We start from the raw sequence: 15,697 nt of genomic DNA on the forward strand, positions 1-15,697 counted from the left end.
GGTCAAAGCATATCGGGATCAGATATCATTTCATTATAGACTATGTTCAGAAGGGAGCTGTGAAGCTTGAGTATATTTCCACTGATGAGCAGGTTGCAGATATTCTTACCAAAGCCTTACCACGGGGCAAGCATGTCTACTTCAGAGACAAGATGGGTGTGGTGAGGAACACCTTCCTCGGTAAGAGGGAGTGTTGAAATTTGGTACCGGAGGACAGGTGGTTCCCTAAGGCTTTGATCTTTCGCCTAGGGAAAAGTGTCCAAAAGAGTTTAATTTTTCTCCTAAAGTAACTTTATAATTTTATAAAGTTAAATCTAATTTAAAAGTGACTTTAAGCGATAAAGTTACTAAGTCTAATTTTAAAGTAACTTTTATAAAGTAAATGAAAAATTAGAAAGGAAAAGTGACTTTGGAAATAAATGACTAAGTGGGTCTTTATTAAAGTGGGGTGAATTAAAAAATAGAGAGTGAGATTTAAATGAGCATTTAATCTCAGCCATTGATCTAAATCTATTTCAGCCATTGGATTTAGAGATCACCCAAAAGTCACTTGGATCACCCAAAAGTCACTTGGAGTTATATTAAAGGAGGAAAAGGAGGAAAAGGTCATTCATTCTTTCATGAGCAGATTGGGAGAAGGAGAGCAAGAGAGCAAGAGAGATTTCTGAGCAGGGAGGAGAAGGAGATAGCAGCTTGGCACACATTCCAAGGCAGCAATTGAGCAGATTTGTACAGCTGATTCAGCACATAGTGAAAGGCAGATTTTTGCACAAAAATCGAGGAGCAGTTTGCTGATTTTTCTGCACACAAAACGGAGGCCGTACAGCATTTATTGTTGTCCTGTTTGCTGTAATTTCCAGATTGCTGTGAGGCACGGGAAAGGAGATAAGTTGTAAATTTGCTCGCTGATTTTTTGCTGAATAATTCTCACTGTAAAAAGGCAATTTTCAGAAATAAAGAAGAGCTCTCAAACTGGTTTTCCCGAAGAGTTGTAGGGGGTTTTTCCAGGGTCAAGTTGACCAAAAATATCAGTGTTTTAATGTGTTTTAATGGCTGTTTTTGATTGTTGATTTTTAATTCTGCAATTTCCAGCATTCTGAAAATTTTCCAGAATTTGTGTTTTCAGCAATATTTATTTTTTTCAGTCTATTAAATGTATGGTTATGGGAATGGGCATTTAACTACATGGGAGAAATAAGGAGAAACTGAAAACCGGGGTGGGAAAACAGAAATTTCTACAAATCGGTGCAGCAGATGAGGGTTTTATTAATCTTCAGCAACAATCACTTTACAAGGAATAATTTTACATAGAAACTAAGACATTACTGAGAGAAAACACCTGAGGCAAAGTTCATCCCTCTCCTGGAAACTTTCTGACACCCTGGAGACCCTTCTCCCACTTCTGCGTCACCTCTGTCACTTTGATTCCCTCTTCATCAGCTTGCATGAGGACTGTGTCTTCCCTCTACGTTGTCTCTCGATAGCCCTACGTCACCTCCTCCTCAGTCACTGACTGCTGTTAATGCCCTCCTCTTCCTCCACCCTGCAACTCTCCCTCTGAAATCGATCTCCTTCTCTTTGAGAATCGATTTTCCTTGGGATACTAAGTATCTGCCGGTGTGTCTCCAAATGATCCTCAAGTCTTCTCTTATACTTTTTTTGTTGATGAATCAACGACTGAGATTAAGTCTCTAATCAATGGCTAAGATTAAAACAGACTTGATCCTCGTCTCTTAAAAGCTTCTCACCCTTATCTTTATTAATACCCATTAATATTTTTATTTTCCTAAGTTTAGACTTAGGAACCCATTAAAAATATTAATTATTTTAATAACTCGTCATCCGGGTGGAATTCTCCAAACGATTTTTGTGTCTTGGAGATCTCATGTATTCTAGCCCCTCCACAAAATTTTGGAGCTAGAGCACATCCGATGCTACCCAAAATCAACAATAATGAGTGGAGGAGGAGTGATGTATGTGGATGAGGGAGTGGGACCATGCAACCAAAATCGGGGTTTCCCATGAAGTACCATCCTGAGAGCCCAAAGGTTAGTAAAAGAGATCCCACAGGACTATCGTCCAAGGGTAACATCCAAACGAGTTCTATGGGACAAGAGCACAGACCTAGCCCACTCTTTCCGTTGAATCCCCCCATTAATTCATGCCCAAAACTCTCCATGATAAGTAAACTACAATACTCAATTACCAAATGGCAAGGCATACCTTTAGGTTTGGGAGGTCCACCTTCAAACATACAATCATGACAAATGGGTGAGGGACCACATGGATGGCTCAGGTGGTGGAGAAGTGGCATAATGAGCTAGTTGGTAGTTGCAAGGAATTGCTAGCTATCGGTTGAGGACCATCTTGGAGAAAAAATTTCTCCTAGAGATATCACCCACAAAATGGTGGGTAATAGGCTTTCCAACAGCGCTTTGCACCACTATTTTATCATTTCAAACTCATTACGAAGACTTATTTTGTACTGATGAGCTATTTGGTAGCCTTGTCACCAATATGATTGTTATTTTGCATATTAAAGTTATTTTTAGGGGCTCATTAGGCTAATTATACTAAATCGAACTCCTTATGGCTCATATAAATAAAATTTGAGCCTCATTTGTATCTCATCATTATTTGGATTGGGATTTCCTATTGTAAAAGAATTCGGACCTGCAATTGATGGACGGAATTGGTGATCTTGATGCATTTTGATGTTTGGATACTTTGTTATCTTATCTTGGAGCTTCTTCTTGTAAATATGATGGATGGAGATATTCGCAATTCCTTGTAAGTGCTAATTTTGATGTTATATCTCTTGTTATTGCATGTCTAATGTATGGAATGTCTTGTCGTGATCTAGTTTCGCCCTAATTTAATGTAAATTATTGAAAAAGCACTGGATTGTTGAAGTATTGCATACATTATTCATTTGGAGATGTGAATGAATGTTCTTAAGGGCTTGTTTGATCTTACAACCTTGAAACTCCATTATTCTTTGCCAAGCGAAAGAATTAAATCCTTTGTTGCAGGGTAGTTGCCTTATTAGAGTTAGCAAAAGCTGCATAAGATTCCTTGATAGAGTAAAGTTCCTTCATCAAAGTTGATCTTGACTTCATTTCTCCCAATTAACTAGGCATTGATCCTAATCCTAGTTGATCAACCCTAAAACTTATCTTTTCTCCCTTTTTCTATTTTTTTTCCCTAATCCTAGAAGACCAACTAGGGCCTAGTTTGAATTTCATTAGAGACATCTCCTTGGGGTGTGAGTGGCACACTACTGCGTTGTCCTTTCTTCTAGTTTCCCTCAAAGTTTCAAGCAATTCCCATGGCTAGTTTGAGAGAAATATCAAGCCCTAGCTCCAAAACCATTTTTATCCTTCACCTTCTTTGGTTAGCGACATTTTCATAGGTCATTTATTCTTGAAAACTCGTTGGAAGTTAATCATTCCTTGACCTATCTTATCCTTGCTTGACCTAAGGCATCTTATTCCTCTCTTGATTTTGCAAACCCTAGGCCTTGCTTGGATTCCCCTAGGTCTCTCTTGTGGTCCCAAATCTTTATATGATCACTATCTCACAAAACCCTAAGAGAGGTCCCTTATTCCCTTAGGAAGCCTTGATCTAGGTGTATCCCTTGTATTGAGTATCCCTTCCTCCTAGGTCTAGGCCTCCCCATAAGCCTTTCTTGGAGAGCCATTATCTTTCCCTTGAAGCAACCAAGCCATTATCTGAGTCTCTCATTTGAATTGTGAAAATTCCTACACTCTAGGAACCCCAATGCAGCAGTTCTGAGGGTTTATTATTATGAAGGAGAAACATCTTAATACAAATCTAGGATGCTCAACTAGAATCCTTCACATCGAAAATACTGGCAGAAAATCCGAGTGAGTTTTACCTCACTTCACCCGGCAGAATTCCGGCTGATCCAGCACAAAACTAGCTAACCCCGACTATTTCTGTGTTGGCCCTGCGTAGGCCTTGCGTCAACCTTCCAGGCTCTGCGTCACCTCTTCTTCCCTCTGCGTCAGCTATCCCGACTGTTTCGGCAGTTCTAGGTGTTCCCGATAGTTCTAGATTATGCGTGACAAGCAGCTTTTCTGCTCTACGCTGGCCCTTCTGGCTCTGCGTCAGGACTGCGTGAGCCCAAACTGGCCCAACGTTAGCTCTCCCGGCTTCTGCATTGCCTCTCTGCAAGCTCTCTCCGCCTCTCTGTCAGTATTCTTCGGAAAGTCCTCCCAGATTTTCACTGCCCCTCTGTCGCTGAATGATCACTTAGTTTGAATTTTTCAACTTCCTAGCCCCAGAAATCGAACTCCAGATCATTTCTCTCTCTCTCTCTGTTTCCAAATGAACCCCAAGCCTCGATTTTATATTTTTCCTGTTGAGTCCTCAACGGGCGAGATTAAGTCTCTTATCAACAGCTAAGATTAAATCATGACTTTATCCGGCTTCTAGATCATTCTCACCCATATTTTGATTAATACCCATTAATATTTTAATATCCCTAAGTTTTAGACTTATGAACTCCATTAAAAATATTAATTATTTTAATAAAATACAATCCGGGTGGAATTTCACCAAATGGTTTATGGGTTCTTTAGAACTCATGTGCCTTAGCCTTTCCACCAATTTTCAAGACTAAATCACTTCCTATGTTACCAAAAACTAACATGAATGGACATTGAAAATCACACTATACCTAGCCATTAGCCCTATCATCCTAGTGATTTCCTTTATACCAAGACTCCTCCCATTGGTGAAAGTTTGTATAGAGCAGGGGACACTGACTGAGGTGACAGTGGGTCTTTGTCCCATTGTTGTCGAGTGGTTTAGTAGTTGTCCCTCAGGTAGCCCTCCTAGGACCCTTGCTAGATTGTGTGGCAACAGGTCCTTTTGCAAGAAAACAAACTAATTGGATTGTAAAACTTACAAAGATAAGTTAATCATTGTGAATGCTAAACTATGTTGTAGGAAATGTAGGGCAAGAGGGCGTTTCCGTACGGAACGAGTACGAAACGCTGAAACGCGTATGGTACAGCCTTGAAACGCGTTTCAGGTCGTACTGCCACATTTCACGAAACTGAAACGTGGCCAGTAGGGCCTGAAACGCGTTTCAGCGCCGTACGACTCACGTTTCAGCGTTTTACTTGTGTTTTTAAATTTTTTTTTTTAATTTGTTTTGTAATTTATTTTTAGGTTATCCTAGTGACTTCTAGTTGCTTCTAGATGCCTGTGTAAAGTTATAAAAGTGAACTTTTGCCCTAGTGTTGATATGCAGTTCATGGTAATGTTAAATTCTTAAAGTAAAAGGATGAAAATGAAAAATAAAGGAGAATATGTTAAATGACTCAGGATGTTTGAGAGTGGTTTCGCCCTCATTGGATTTCATATGGAGAAAGTAGAATTTTAGATCTCACTCAAAATCCAGCAGACTTATCTGTTTTTCAGGATTGGGGGATTGCAATGTTTCCATTGGATTTTATCATGTACTAGGGTATGGAACTTGTATTTAATCAAGAGAACCAAGCCCTCTATGCAGGGGAGACTCCCAATAATGAAGAGCATGTAGGGTACTAGGGTATGAAATTTGTATTTACTCAAGAGCACTAAGGTTGTTCGACTATGTAGGAGGAGACTCCCAATCAAGCACGAGACAAGAAATTAGAAATTTCTCGTGGCTGATTTTGGATATTTCTATTTTCATTATGTGATCATTCATGAGTAAATGTGATGTAAATTTAGAGACTTATAGTTTATGCATTGACAATTGACAATTTTATCATAATGTAATAAATTAGAATGTATCATATATGCTTTATGATTGCACATATTTCTTAAATGTCCTAATATATATATATATATATTTGCGTTTCCCCATTTCCAAAATTTGGGAGGTCGTGTTTCGTATCGGTTCCCATTTCGGAAACTCATACCCGTTTCCCCATTTCGTGCAACCTAGATGCCAAAGCATATTTTTTAAAAATGTGAAAGAACAAAAATAAAAAAGTATATAGGGAGTTCCAAAAAAAGAGACAACCAAGCACTAGGACGTACAACATAACAAAATGGGGGAGGATATGATGGGCAGCAAGAAAGAAGCCCAAAACATATTTGTTGTTAATCATCAACTCTCCGAACATCCAAGTCTGAGAATAACTTAGTGATGAAATTCATGCTTTCTGCTAGTTGGGTACTTTGGAGTGTTTGCTACTTGACTGGCCTTTTTCTAGACATTTATTCATAAGGTCTCTTGTGATTGAAACTGTCTAGAGGCTAGAAGGAATGAGTCTTGAATTAGCAAAAAAATTGGAAAGAGTCTACATCAACTAATAAGTTTGTGGGTGTATGGCACATCAATATAAAGGGTTCCCAGAATGATATTAAAAATCAACCACTATGAGACATAAACTAACCAAAAAGAAAAATCTTTGACACAAAATAGAAGCTACAAATTGAATGAAGTCAACAATCACAAAATTCAGAGGTCTTGAAAATAGTAGGAAATGTTTCAACCCAAATATTTTTGAATAATTAATGGAAAGAAAGGTCCCCATACCTTGCCACTTATCTTCAAGAAATCACGAACAGTAGTGCTGTCTCCAAAAGGAATGCCAGTCTAATAACCCAATTCAATTGCAAATTTACGATCAGAATAACTTCTTTGCATACACATAAAAGTGAAAGCCATGAAAACAAAGCAAAATTGAACTCAAATAAGAATTATTCAAGAACAAACTAATTACTAAACGCATGAAAAAGAAAAGAATATCATAACCAATGGCTTTTTAGAACATCTTATGTGGATTAAACTAGAAAATCTAACTCTACAGAACAATCAAATCGTGTTTGTTTTCATAAAGCATATTAAAGTTTCATATTTGAGAAACTAACTTTTTGTCTCATGTTTTGCATGCTTTTGTGTCAATTTGACGATAGTTTCAACCTGGGGAAAAAAGGCCTATATTGAATAAAGGGCCTAATAAGGACAATCATATGAAGTCATTATACTAAAATATGAAAACAAATAGAGAGAATTCAGAAAGAGCGTCAAGTAGAAAGACAATTAAGAAGTTTTGCAATGAAATGATTTGAGATCATTCCCTTGAATCTGAAGGATATTTGAGAACCTAGAAAAGCCCTCCAGGGCTTCATTTTCTCAACAAATAGATTGGAAAACATGAAAGTAAGAATACGTGTACACATTGTTAGTTGACAATAAGTATTGCTGGTTTTATTTCCGCTTAGGTAGGTTGTTGGAAGCAAACCCTACAATAGTCCTTGTAGGCAATTGTGTGAAAATATATCTTGGCAATCCCAAGAACAAAAGTTTTATTATGATACAAATATCTACAACATCAACTTTTAGAGATATACATCAAAAACCTCTCCTGCTACTCTCAAAATGCTAAAGTTCTTGCATATTCGAATCTTGACTCAACCCTTGTGGTCGCCTTTTGTTTAACTTCATGTATATATCTCTTTGTGAGATATTTTTCCTTCTACATAATTTCCTTGCTAATATAAGAAGCATATCCTCAAAAATATAAATATCCATCAAATGCCAATTGTCTAATGTTGCAAGGGTTCTCAATACTCCTCTCAAGTAATACAAATATCATGCAAGTGATGATCTTTGATGTACTAGGCCTTTCGAGGACTATTGTATGGATTTCATACAATTAACAAAAGTCCCTCCTAGAGTAATAGCTATAATTTGAAAAAGAATAGAATTTAACCCAATGGCTTGTTAGTTTATGGATTTTTGGTAGCATCAGACAAGTTCTAGTATCTAAGGTGTTCTAGTATCTACCAATAGAAAGTCACGGGCAGTCCAAGTAGCATCCCCTTTAAACTTGGGTAACCATCGGTTATATGTTTCAGGTACTAGTTTGGGATCATCACACAATTTCAAATGGGCAAAGACACTAACCAAGTGTCATTCGCTTTTGGTCATCTTGGGTTGGTATTGCTTTGGGTCAATATTAGAACTAGATGCCATCTTTGGGGAAGGATCACTGACTTTCTCAAATTCAGGGAGAAGGGCGGTTCTAACAGGTGATGGAGTTCGTTCTCCCCTTTTTGCAGCAGCCCTAGTTAAAGAAGGAATGTTGTCGCCTTCAAGTAAACTAGGGGTTTGGACAATGAATGGAGTCGCTAAAGGAATGTTTATAGATGTCGTTAATGAATCAATTTCTCAATGATTCACTAGGGAGGTAGACCTTCTTCCTCCCCGAAAACAGCACCAAAATGTTACCGCTCCAACTAGCATGGGGTCCTAAAGGATCACTTGCTAGGTCAAGAGCAACAATGAAGCTAAAGCCCAGTGTCACCACAGCGAAATCTTCCTACTCTTTACGGACTTTCACCGATGGGAGGAGACCCGAGATATAGAGAATCACTTATGAAGGATAGATCAACTAAGATAGGTGTGAAGTGATCTCGGGGACGCTTTCCTAGGGGAGGCTCAAGAATGGGAATTCCTTGCTTCTTAAGCAAGGTACAAGGCTTTCTAGGAGAAGGAGATGAGGATTTAGGGGCTAGGTTTAAGGAATGTGAATTGTAAAGTAGCTTCCAAAACCCTAAAATCCTTGTTGAACTTGGCTTCCCAAGTGGTTTTTGAAGAGTTGATTTTTCAAAGGTATGGGACCACACAAGACCAACTGGACCCATGTTAGGTCAAGCGGAAGGAGTCTAGCGACCAATCATAGATTTGACCTAAACAAGGAGGAGAAAGGGATCAAAGAAGTGATTTTCACTCAAAGGTGCAAAATGATCCCTATGAGGAACTAGCCTAGGGAAACTTGGGCAAAACCAATCTCAGGGCTAGGGCTTGGGATATCTCATAACCCCACCATCCAAATTTCCTCAAATTTGGAGGAGGCCTAGAAGAGACACCAGCACCATTGAGGCCAAGAGATCGAAGTTTTTCTATGGGTGGCTTGTCGTGAAAATGATGCTCTAGGTACCCTAATGTGGCTAGACCTAGAGTAGAGTGGCTAGACTTAGAGTAAAGAAAGAGAGGTGAAGAAAAATAATTCTTTAGGTGATCACCTTATGGTAGACCTGTCCCTAATCCTTTGGGGAGATTAGAATCAAGACGAATATAAAAATGGACTTTGTTTCTATGTCAAGTAGGCTCTAAGATCAACTTCGCTTGTCAATAGGGCAAAAGAGAGTGACCTTAAGAGCTTTTATACATCCTTTTGCAAGGTAAGGTGGCTTTTCAAGATAGATTCGAGCATAGAATTATCCCGAGGAGAATTCGTTCAACATACATCGCCCATACATATGTTGAATTTCCACGATCTTGGGTCTAAGTAAGAATCTTAAAATATCTAACACTACCAAACCAAGAATCTCAACAAATACTTTGCACAGTGGAAAATGTAAAGGAGTACATCACATATGCACAAGTATACACAATTTTTAACAAAATTGTACAACAATGTACAACCCCAATATTTGTTATATTAAACCAACTCTGAATAATACAAAAGTCTATCGTATACAAGATACAATGACAAACTTCGCTGCAGCTTCTATGTCGTATCTTGTCCTGTGGGCCCTTTGCTCTCGTACTGTTCACTAGCTGCCCCTTAGTCCTTCAAAGTACAACACATCAAGACTCCAGGATGGATGCCTCCTAACATTGTTGCATGTCACTTATGTATCATGTACACGCGCTGATCCAATCTGCTCTCTCGGTAGGCCTAATTCCCAAGCTCCAAACTGCCAGGCTAGCAATCACCTTTGTCCATCAAGGTGCTGCATTTCGGCACCAAACTTCACCCAATCTTCAGCTCCTCTTTCGTCACTTTGAGATAGCTTGTCTAGGGCTACTTTGGGTAGCCAACACACTGGCCCCACCAGATCAATGGCACCCAATACTACACTGCAGAATCTGCACCGATGAAGGCTTATGGTCACTCAAACAAGCCTCCAAATTGGCTCCCACAGGCTGCTCCAAATCTGATCCAATTCTGGTCAACTTCTTTGACCCAACACTGCTCCAAATAAGTTTGCACTCTGTTGTTCGTGACTATTCTGATTAGGGCAATTGCTGCAACTCTAAACTCCTCCAACAATCCACAAACAGTCCCCTAAATAGTTGTGGCACACCCTTGCAGGACACCTCCTTAGCTACGCTGCTGCCTAGGATGGATATCAACCCTTGAATTGCCCCTATGCAAGTCGTGTTGTGGTGCTATGGCTTGCGGCCTAGAACATAGTAATCCTATAGCCTTCAGTTCCCCAAAACAATGCTCAAACAAGTGTCCAAACCAGCAGCGTTTAGCCCTCAAGGGCTCGGCCTAACAGCGAGCAACTTCGGCCTTCATGACAGCGGTTGATTTGGGGTAGCATCGAATGTGCTCTAACCACAAAAATTGGTGGAGAGGCTAAGGCACATGAGATCTCCAATACACAGAAAGAGTTTGGGCAGATTCTAAACAGTTTGGGAGATATTAAAATAATTAATATTTTTAATGGAGTCCCTAAATCTAAACTTAGGGAAAATAAAATATTAATGTGAATTAATATAAAACTGTATTAGAATGGTCCAAAAGTCATGGATCAAGTTAGATCTAATCTTAGTCGTTGATTAGGGACTTAATCTTGGCCGTTGATTTGCCAACGAGAAAAGTATAAGAGGAGGCTTGAGTGTCACTTGGAGAACACACCAAGAGATCAAGATTTCGCCTTTCTGGGACTAGGTTTGCTGAGAAAGTTGAGAGAGTGATCAGAGTTGCAGCTGAGGGGCAGTGAATACAGAAGCATAGAGGCAGAGATAGCACCGGGAGGATCAGCGCAGTAGCCGGAGAGAGGGACACAAAAGCAGCCAAGGGTTCACGCAGAGCCAGCCAAGGCTCACGCAGAGGCAGCCATGAGCTGCGGAGTGCCTCAGAGGGCCAACGTGAGTGACGCAGAGGGCCAGAGGACTGATGCCGTGCCTCCAGAGGCTGACGCAGGCCAAGCCAGAGTGATGCTAGGCTAACGTTGGGCCAGAGAGAGCTGACACAGTCCATAGAGGCTGACGCTGGGGTTTCATGGGGCAGATTGGAGCTATGGAGCTGCCTGAATGTTTATCCGGGGTTTTAGTGGGAATATCTGCTTCCAAGTGGAAAGGTACTACTGCCGAGATTTTTCTCTGTTGGATGAGCTGGATTTGGCACCCAGATTGTATTCTGAAACTGCTTAATAAATCAAACCCTCAGATAGTTGCACCGGTTTTCGCATATTGGGTTTTTCCGAGGACATTGGTCTAGAAACAACGATGTCACTTGTGTGCTTGTTTTGTTTCCTTCAGTTAATGATTTGTAATGTGTTGAGCATGTACTTTATTTATTTTCAGTATTTAAGTGGTAAATAACTTGTTAAATAATCAAAACAAGTAGGCAGAAATAAATCAAAAAGTACATGAAGGGTTTCTAACGGGTTAGACTTAGAAATTCCAACATGGTATCAAAGCATGGTTGCAGATTAAAGGAGAATTGAAGACATCAGCCAAACAGAGTAGCAACAGCAAAAAACAGATGCCTGGAGTGACAGACGTTGCTCCTAGCAGAGTAGTAGCAAGGAAGAGGTAACACAGTGCCTACGTCATCAAGATTGAGCCAGGAAGAGACAACGCAGAGACTGAGGGAGGCAAAAGCAGGCTCACGCAGAGCCATGCGGAGACCAGGAGGGCTGACGCAGTGGCTGAGGAGGCTGATTTGCGGGTGTTGAGATTGCATAGAGCCTTGGAGCTCTAACCTTCAGTTTGTTGGGGTTTAGGAGGTTGTGGGTAAGTTGTAGAGTGAATCTGGTGGGGTACTATAGTCAGAACAGTACCTAACAGGGCAAGGCCAAGATAGAGAGAGTTGCTGCCAAGGTGGATTTCTAGCCAAGGGATCCAGATCAGTGTTGCAGTTGCATAGACGATTGGAGAGGGGCATCTCAACATAGGCAGAAGGGTTTCCAGGAGGGAAATCAAGGATCAGAGAAGTCATATCGAGAACTTCCAAGAGGGAAGTAGAGGAGCAACGAAATGGCACTACACAGAGTAAGAGACCATGATAGACTGGACGGAGCCTCAAACTTCGTAGTCTGGAAGGCCTGAATCTTATCCATACTAGACAAGAATCATGTCAAGCACTCCACCTTGTAGATGATAGCTATCCCAGTTGATCCCGCTGATAACGACAGGTACGAGGATGCAATGGCGAGGGCTAAGAGTATCATCCTTGACGGAGTCAAGGATCATATAGTACCATATATTGCTGAGAAGAACACGACACAGGAGATGTGGGAGGCCCTAACCAAGTTGTATCAACATACTTTTGTGCAGAGGAAGATGCTACTAGAAAATTAGCTGTGATCATACCAGATGCAGAAGGGAGAAGAGATCGACCCATTCCTCGGCCAATTGAAGGAGATCCGTGATCATCTGACTTCCATAGGGGCAACGTCAGATCTAGAATTGATGGTGAGAACAGCGGTGAACGCAGTCTCAGAAGACTGGGAGGTATTTGTCCAAATCATACTGGGCAGGGCGACCCTTCCATACAGGGAGGAAATGTGGGCTGCTCTTCGCCAAGAAGAGATCAGAAGGCTGAGCAAGGCGGGAAGCAGCAACAAGGGGATCAGAATCAAGAAGGAGGAGGATGCTACCCTAGCATCTGAGGGAAAGTAGGAGACACAGAAGAAGAAGGACCTCTCCAAGGTCAAATGCTTCCACTATGGGGAGCTGGGTCATTATGCGACCCAGTGTCCAAGGAAGAAAAGTAAGGGAGAGGCCTCCGAGACCAAAGCAGCACCAGCAAGGGAAAAGAAGGAAGTGGAGAAAGGCAATGACTGTGCCATGAGTGCTCATGTTCCACTTCAAAAGAAGTGGGGAGACATCGAGCTGTAGTTAGGCAGACTACAGGCGATGAGGGGCAAGATCCTCGAGGTACCCAGCCTCTTGGATTAGACCTTGCTACGGGAGCCCCGAAAAGTAGTAGTACTGGCGATGTCAGTAGAGACGAATGCGGATGGAGCGACAGAGGGAGCTACAGTGCAAGATTCCCAAGATAACGTGAGGCTAGCAGGCTGCTACAGTGCGAGAGGCACAGGCTTGTTGCACCAGTGCAGGATGGCATAGAGAGGTGTGCAACGGTGCGAGATGCATGGAGTTGTTGCAGCAGTGCAGAGGTCAAAAAGAGAGCACTTGTAAGTGATAGAGGGAGCTTCGGTATCAGGAGTGTTTCTAGCCTGACGGAGATGTTAGAGGTTGGACATCAATTACTTACTTCTCAGTAACTGAGTTGCAATGCAGCATTTAGCAGTGGTAGTGCTATGGGCAGCACGATGCAGCATGATGAGAGGGGTTGCAGTGCAAATGCAGCAATGGCAGTAGCAGGGCCATGGGCAGCAGCACGAATGCAGAGGTAGTTGCAGTATGGATGCAACAGTGGTAGTGGCATGGCCATGGATAGCAGTACAGGATGCAGCAGTGCAGAGGATGTTGGGCAAGGAGGCTTAGCATTAGCACAAGGACCAATGCCGGATGATTAGGGTGATACTCAGTGAGGAGTATTACTAGAGCACAGTCCTCGCTAAGAGGGAGTGTTGATTTGGGGTAGCATCGGATGTGCTCTAGCCACAAAAACTGGTGGAGAGGCTAAGGCACATGAGATCTCCAATACCCAGAAAGGGTTTGGGGAGATTCTAAACAGTTTGGGAGATATTAAAATAATTAATATTTTTAATGGAGTCCCTAAGTCTAAACTTAGGGAAAATAAAATATTAGTGTGAATTAATATAAAACTGTGTTAGAATGGTCCAAAAATCATGGATCAAGCCAGATCTAATCTTAGCCGTTGATTAGGGACTTAATCTCGGTCGTTGATTTGACAACGAGAAAAGTATAAGAGGAGGCTTGAGGGTCACTTGGAGAACACACCAAGAGATTAAGATTTCGACTTTTTGGGGCTAGGTTTGCTGAGAAAGTTGAGGGAGTGATCATAGCTGCAACTGAGGGGCGGTGAATATAGAAGCAAAAAGGCAGAGATAGCACCGAAAGGATCAACGCAGTAGCCAGAGAGAGGGATGCAGAATCAGCCAAGGGTTCACGCAAAGCCAGCCAAGACTCACGCAGAGCCAGCCAGGAACTGCGCAGTGCCTCAGAGGGCCAGCGTGAGTGACGCAGAGGTCCAGAGGGCTGATGCAATGCCTCCAAAGGCTGACGCAGGCCAAGCCATAGTGACACTGGGCTAACGTTGGGCTAGAGAGAGCTGACGCTAGGGTTTCGTGTGGCGGATTGGAGCTGTCGGAATGTTTATTCGGGGTTTCAGCCGGAATATCTGCTTTCGAGTAGAGAGGTACTACTGCCGAGATTTTTCTCTGTTGGGTGAGCCGGATTTGGCACCCAGATTGTATTCTGAAACTGCTTAATAAATCAAACCCTCAGATAGCTGCACCTATTTTCCCGCATTGAGTTTTTCCAGGGACATTGGTCTAAAAACAACAGTATCACTTGTGTGCTTGTTTTGTTTCCTTCAGTTGATGATCTGTAATGTGTTGAGCATGTACTTGTATTTATTTTCAGTATTTACGTGGTAAATAACTTGTTAAATAATCAGAACAAGTAGGCAGAAATAAATCAGAAAGTACATGAAGGGTTTCTAATGGGTTAGACTTAGAAATTCCAACAACAGTGACTTGGACCCCTGTTTTAGCCCTGAAACAACCCCTTGTCTCCTTGTTGTTCCTATCTCCTTATTGTTTATTTTGGGTAGCATCTGATGTGCTCTAGCCATGAAAATTGGTGGAGAGGCTAAGAAACATGAGATCTCCAAGACCTAGAAATCGTTTGGAGAAATTCCACCCAGATGAAGAGATATTAAAATAATTAATATTTTTAATTGGGATCCTAAGTCTAAACTTAGGAAAACTAAAATATTAATCTATATTAATAAAATATGGGTGATAAAGTTCTAAGTGACGAGGATCAAGCTAGTTCTAATCTTAGTCATTGATTAGGGACTTAATCTCGGTTGTTGATTCGTCAACAGGAAAAGTATAAGAGGAGGCTTGAGGGTCAGTTGGAGACACACCAAGAGAGATCAGTCAGTGCGATTTTCTGGGGCAAGGTTTGCTGAGGAAATCGAGCAAGTGATCAATTGCAGTGAGGGGCAGTTCAGCAGGGGACTGAAGAATACATAGCAGAGAGGCAGTGCAGTGTTGAGAGTGACAACGCAGGCTCTTGAACGGCTAACGCAGAGGCTGTAAGAGCTAACAGAGAGGACGCAGAGGGTCGTAGAGGTTGATGCATAAGTCATAAAGAGGCAGCGATGCGGAGGTTTTGTGGGGCAAACTAGGAGCAAATTAGCAAATTCTGAGCCAGGATAGGGTGACACATCTCTTGGAGGAGTGACGCAGTTCCTGAGCAATGCTTGGAGCAGCTTTCACTGTCCAGCATTGTTAAAATTGGCAACCATGGAAAAACTTCATGTGGGTCATCTTATTCATGGTTAATAATATTTTTATTATATTCCTCTCGTCGAGAGGTGTAGGATTGATATAAAGATCTTCCAATTCCGATAAGTATTCATGGAGATATGAATTTATTTTGATTATGGAATTATTATCAAGCCAACCTACAACTCATGTAGGCTCAGAAGCCCAACAGTCGCATCTATTCACCCACCAACGTTGTGTATAAATATAAGAGGAC

General features: G+C 41.4%; 1 protein-coding gene across 13 annotated transcripts in view; it reads right to left on the bottom strand.

Annotated features, from left to right (window-relative positions):
• Positions 1-15,697, bottom strand: part of LOC149246972 (uncharacterized) — a 539,894-nt gene that overhangs the window by 251,783 nt on the left and 272,414 nt on the right. For 10 of the 13 annotated variants that reach the window (XR_016266584.1, XR_016266583.1, XM_089458085.1 and 7 more), the window contains one exon: positions 6,560-6,619. The exons of the other annotated variants lie outside the window; for them this stretch is intronic. Coding sequence is in view for 8 of the 10 variants with exons in the window: in XM_089458085.1 (XP_089314211.1) it covers positions 6,560-6,619 (60 nt within the window). In the remaining 2 variants the exon portion in view is untranslated. The remainder of the gene's footprint in view (positions 1-6,559; positions 6,620-15,697) is intronic. 13 annotated transcript variants of the gene reach the window in all.

This window comes from Pinus tabuliformis, chromosome 7 (genome assembly GCF_031772625.1).
Source record: "Pinus tabuliformis cultivar Carrire ecotype Pingquan chromosome 7, CPIR1, whole genome shotgun sequence".
NCBI lineage: Eukaryota > Viridiplantae > Streptophyta > Pinopsida > Pinales > Pinaceae > Pinus > Pinus tabuliformis.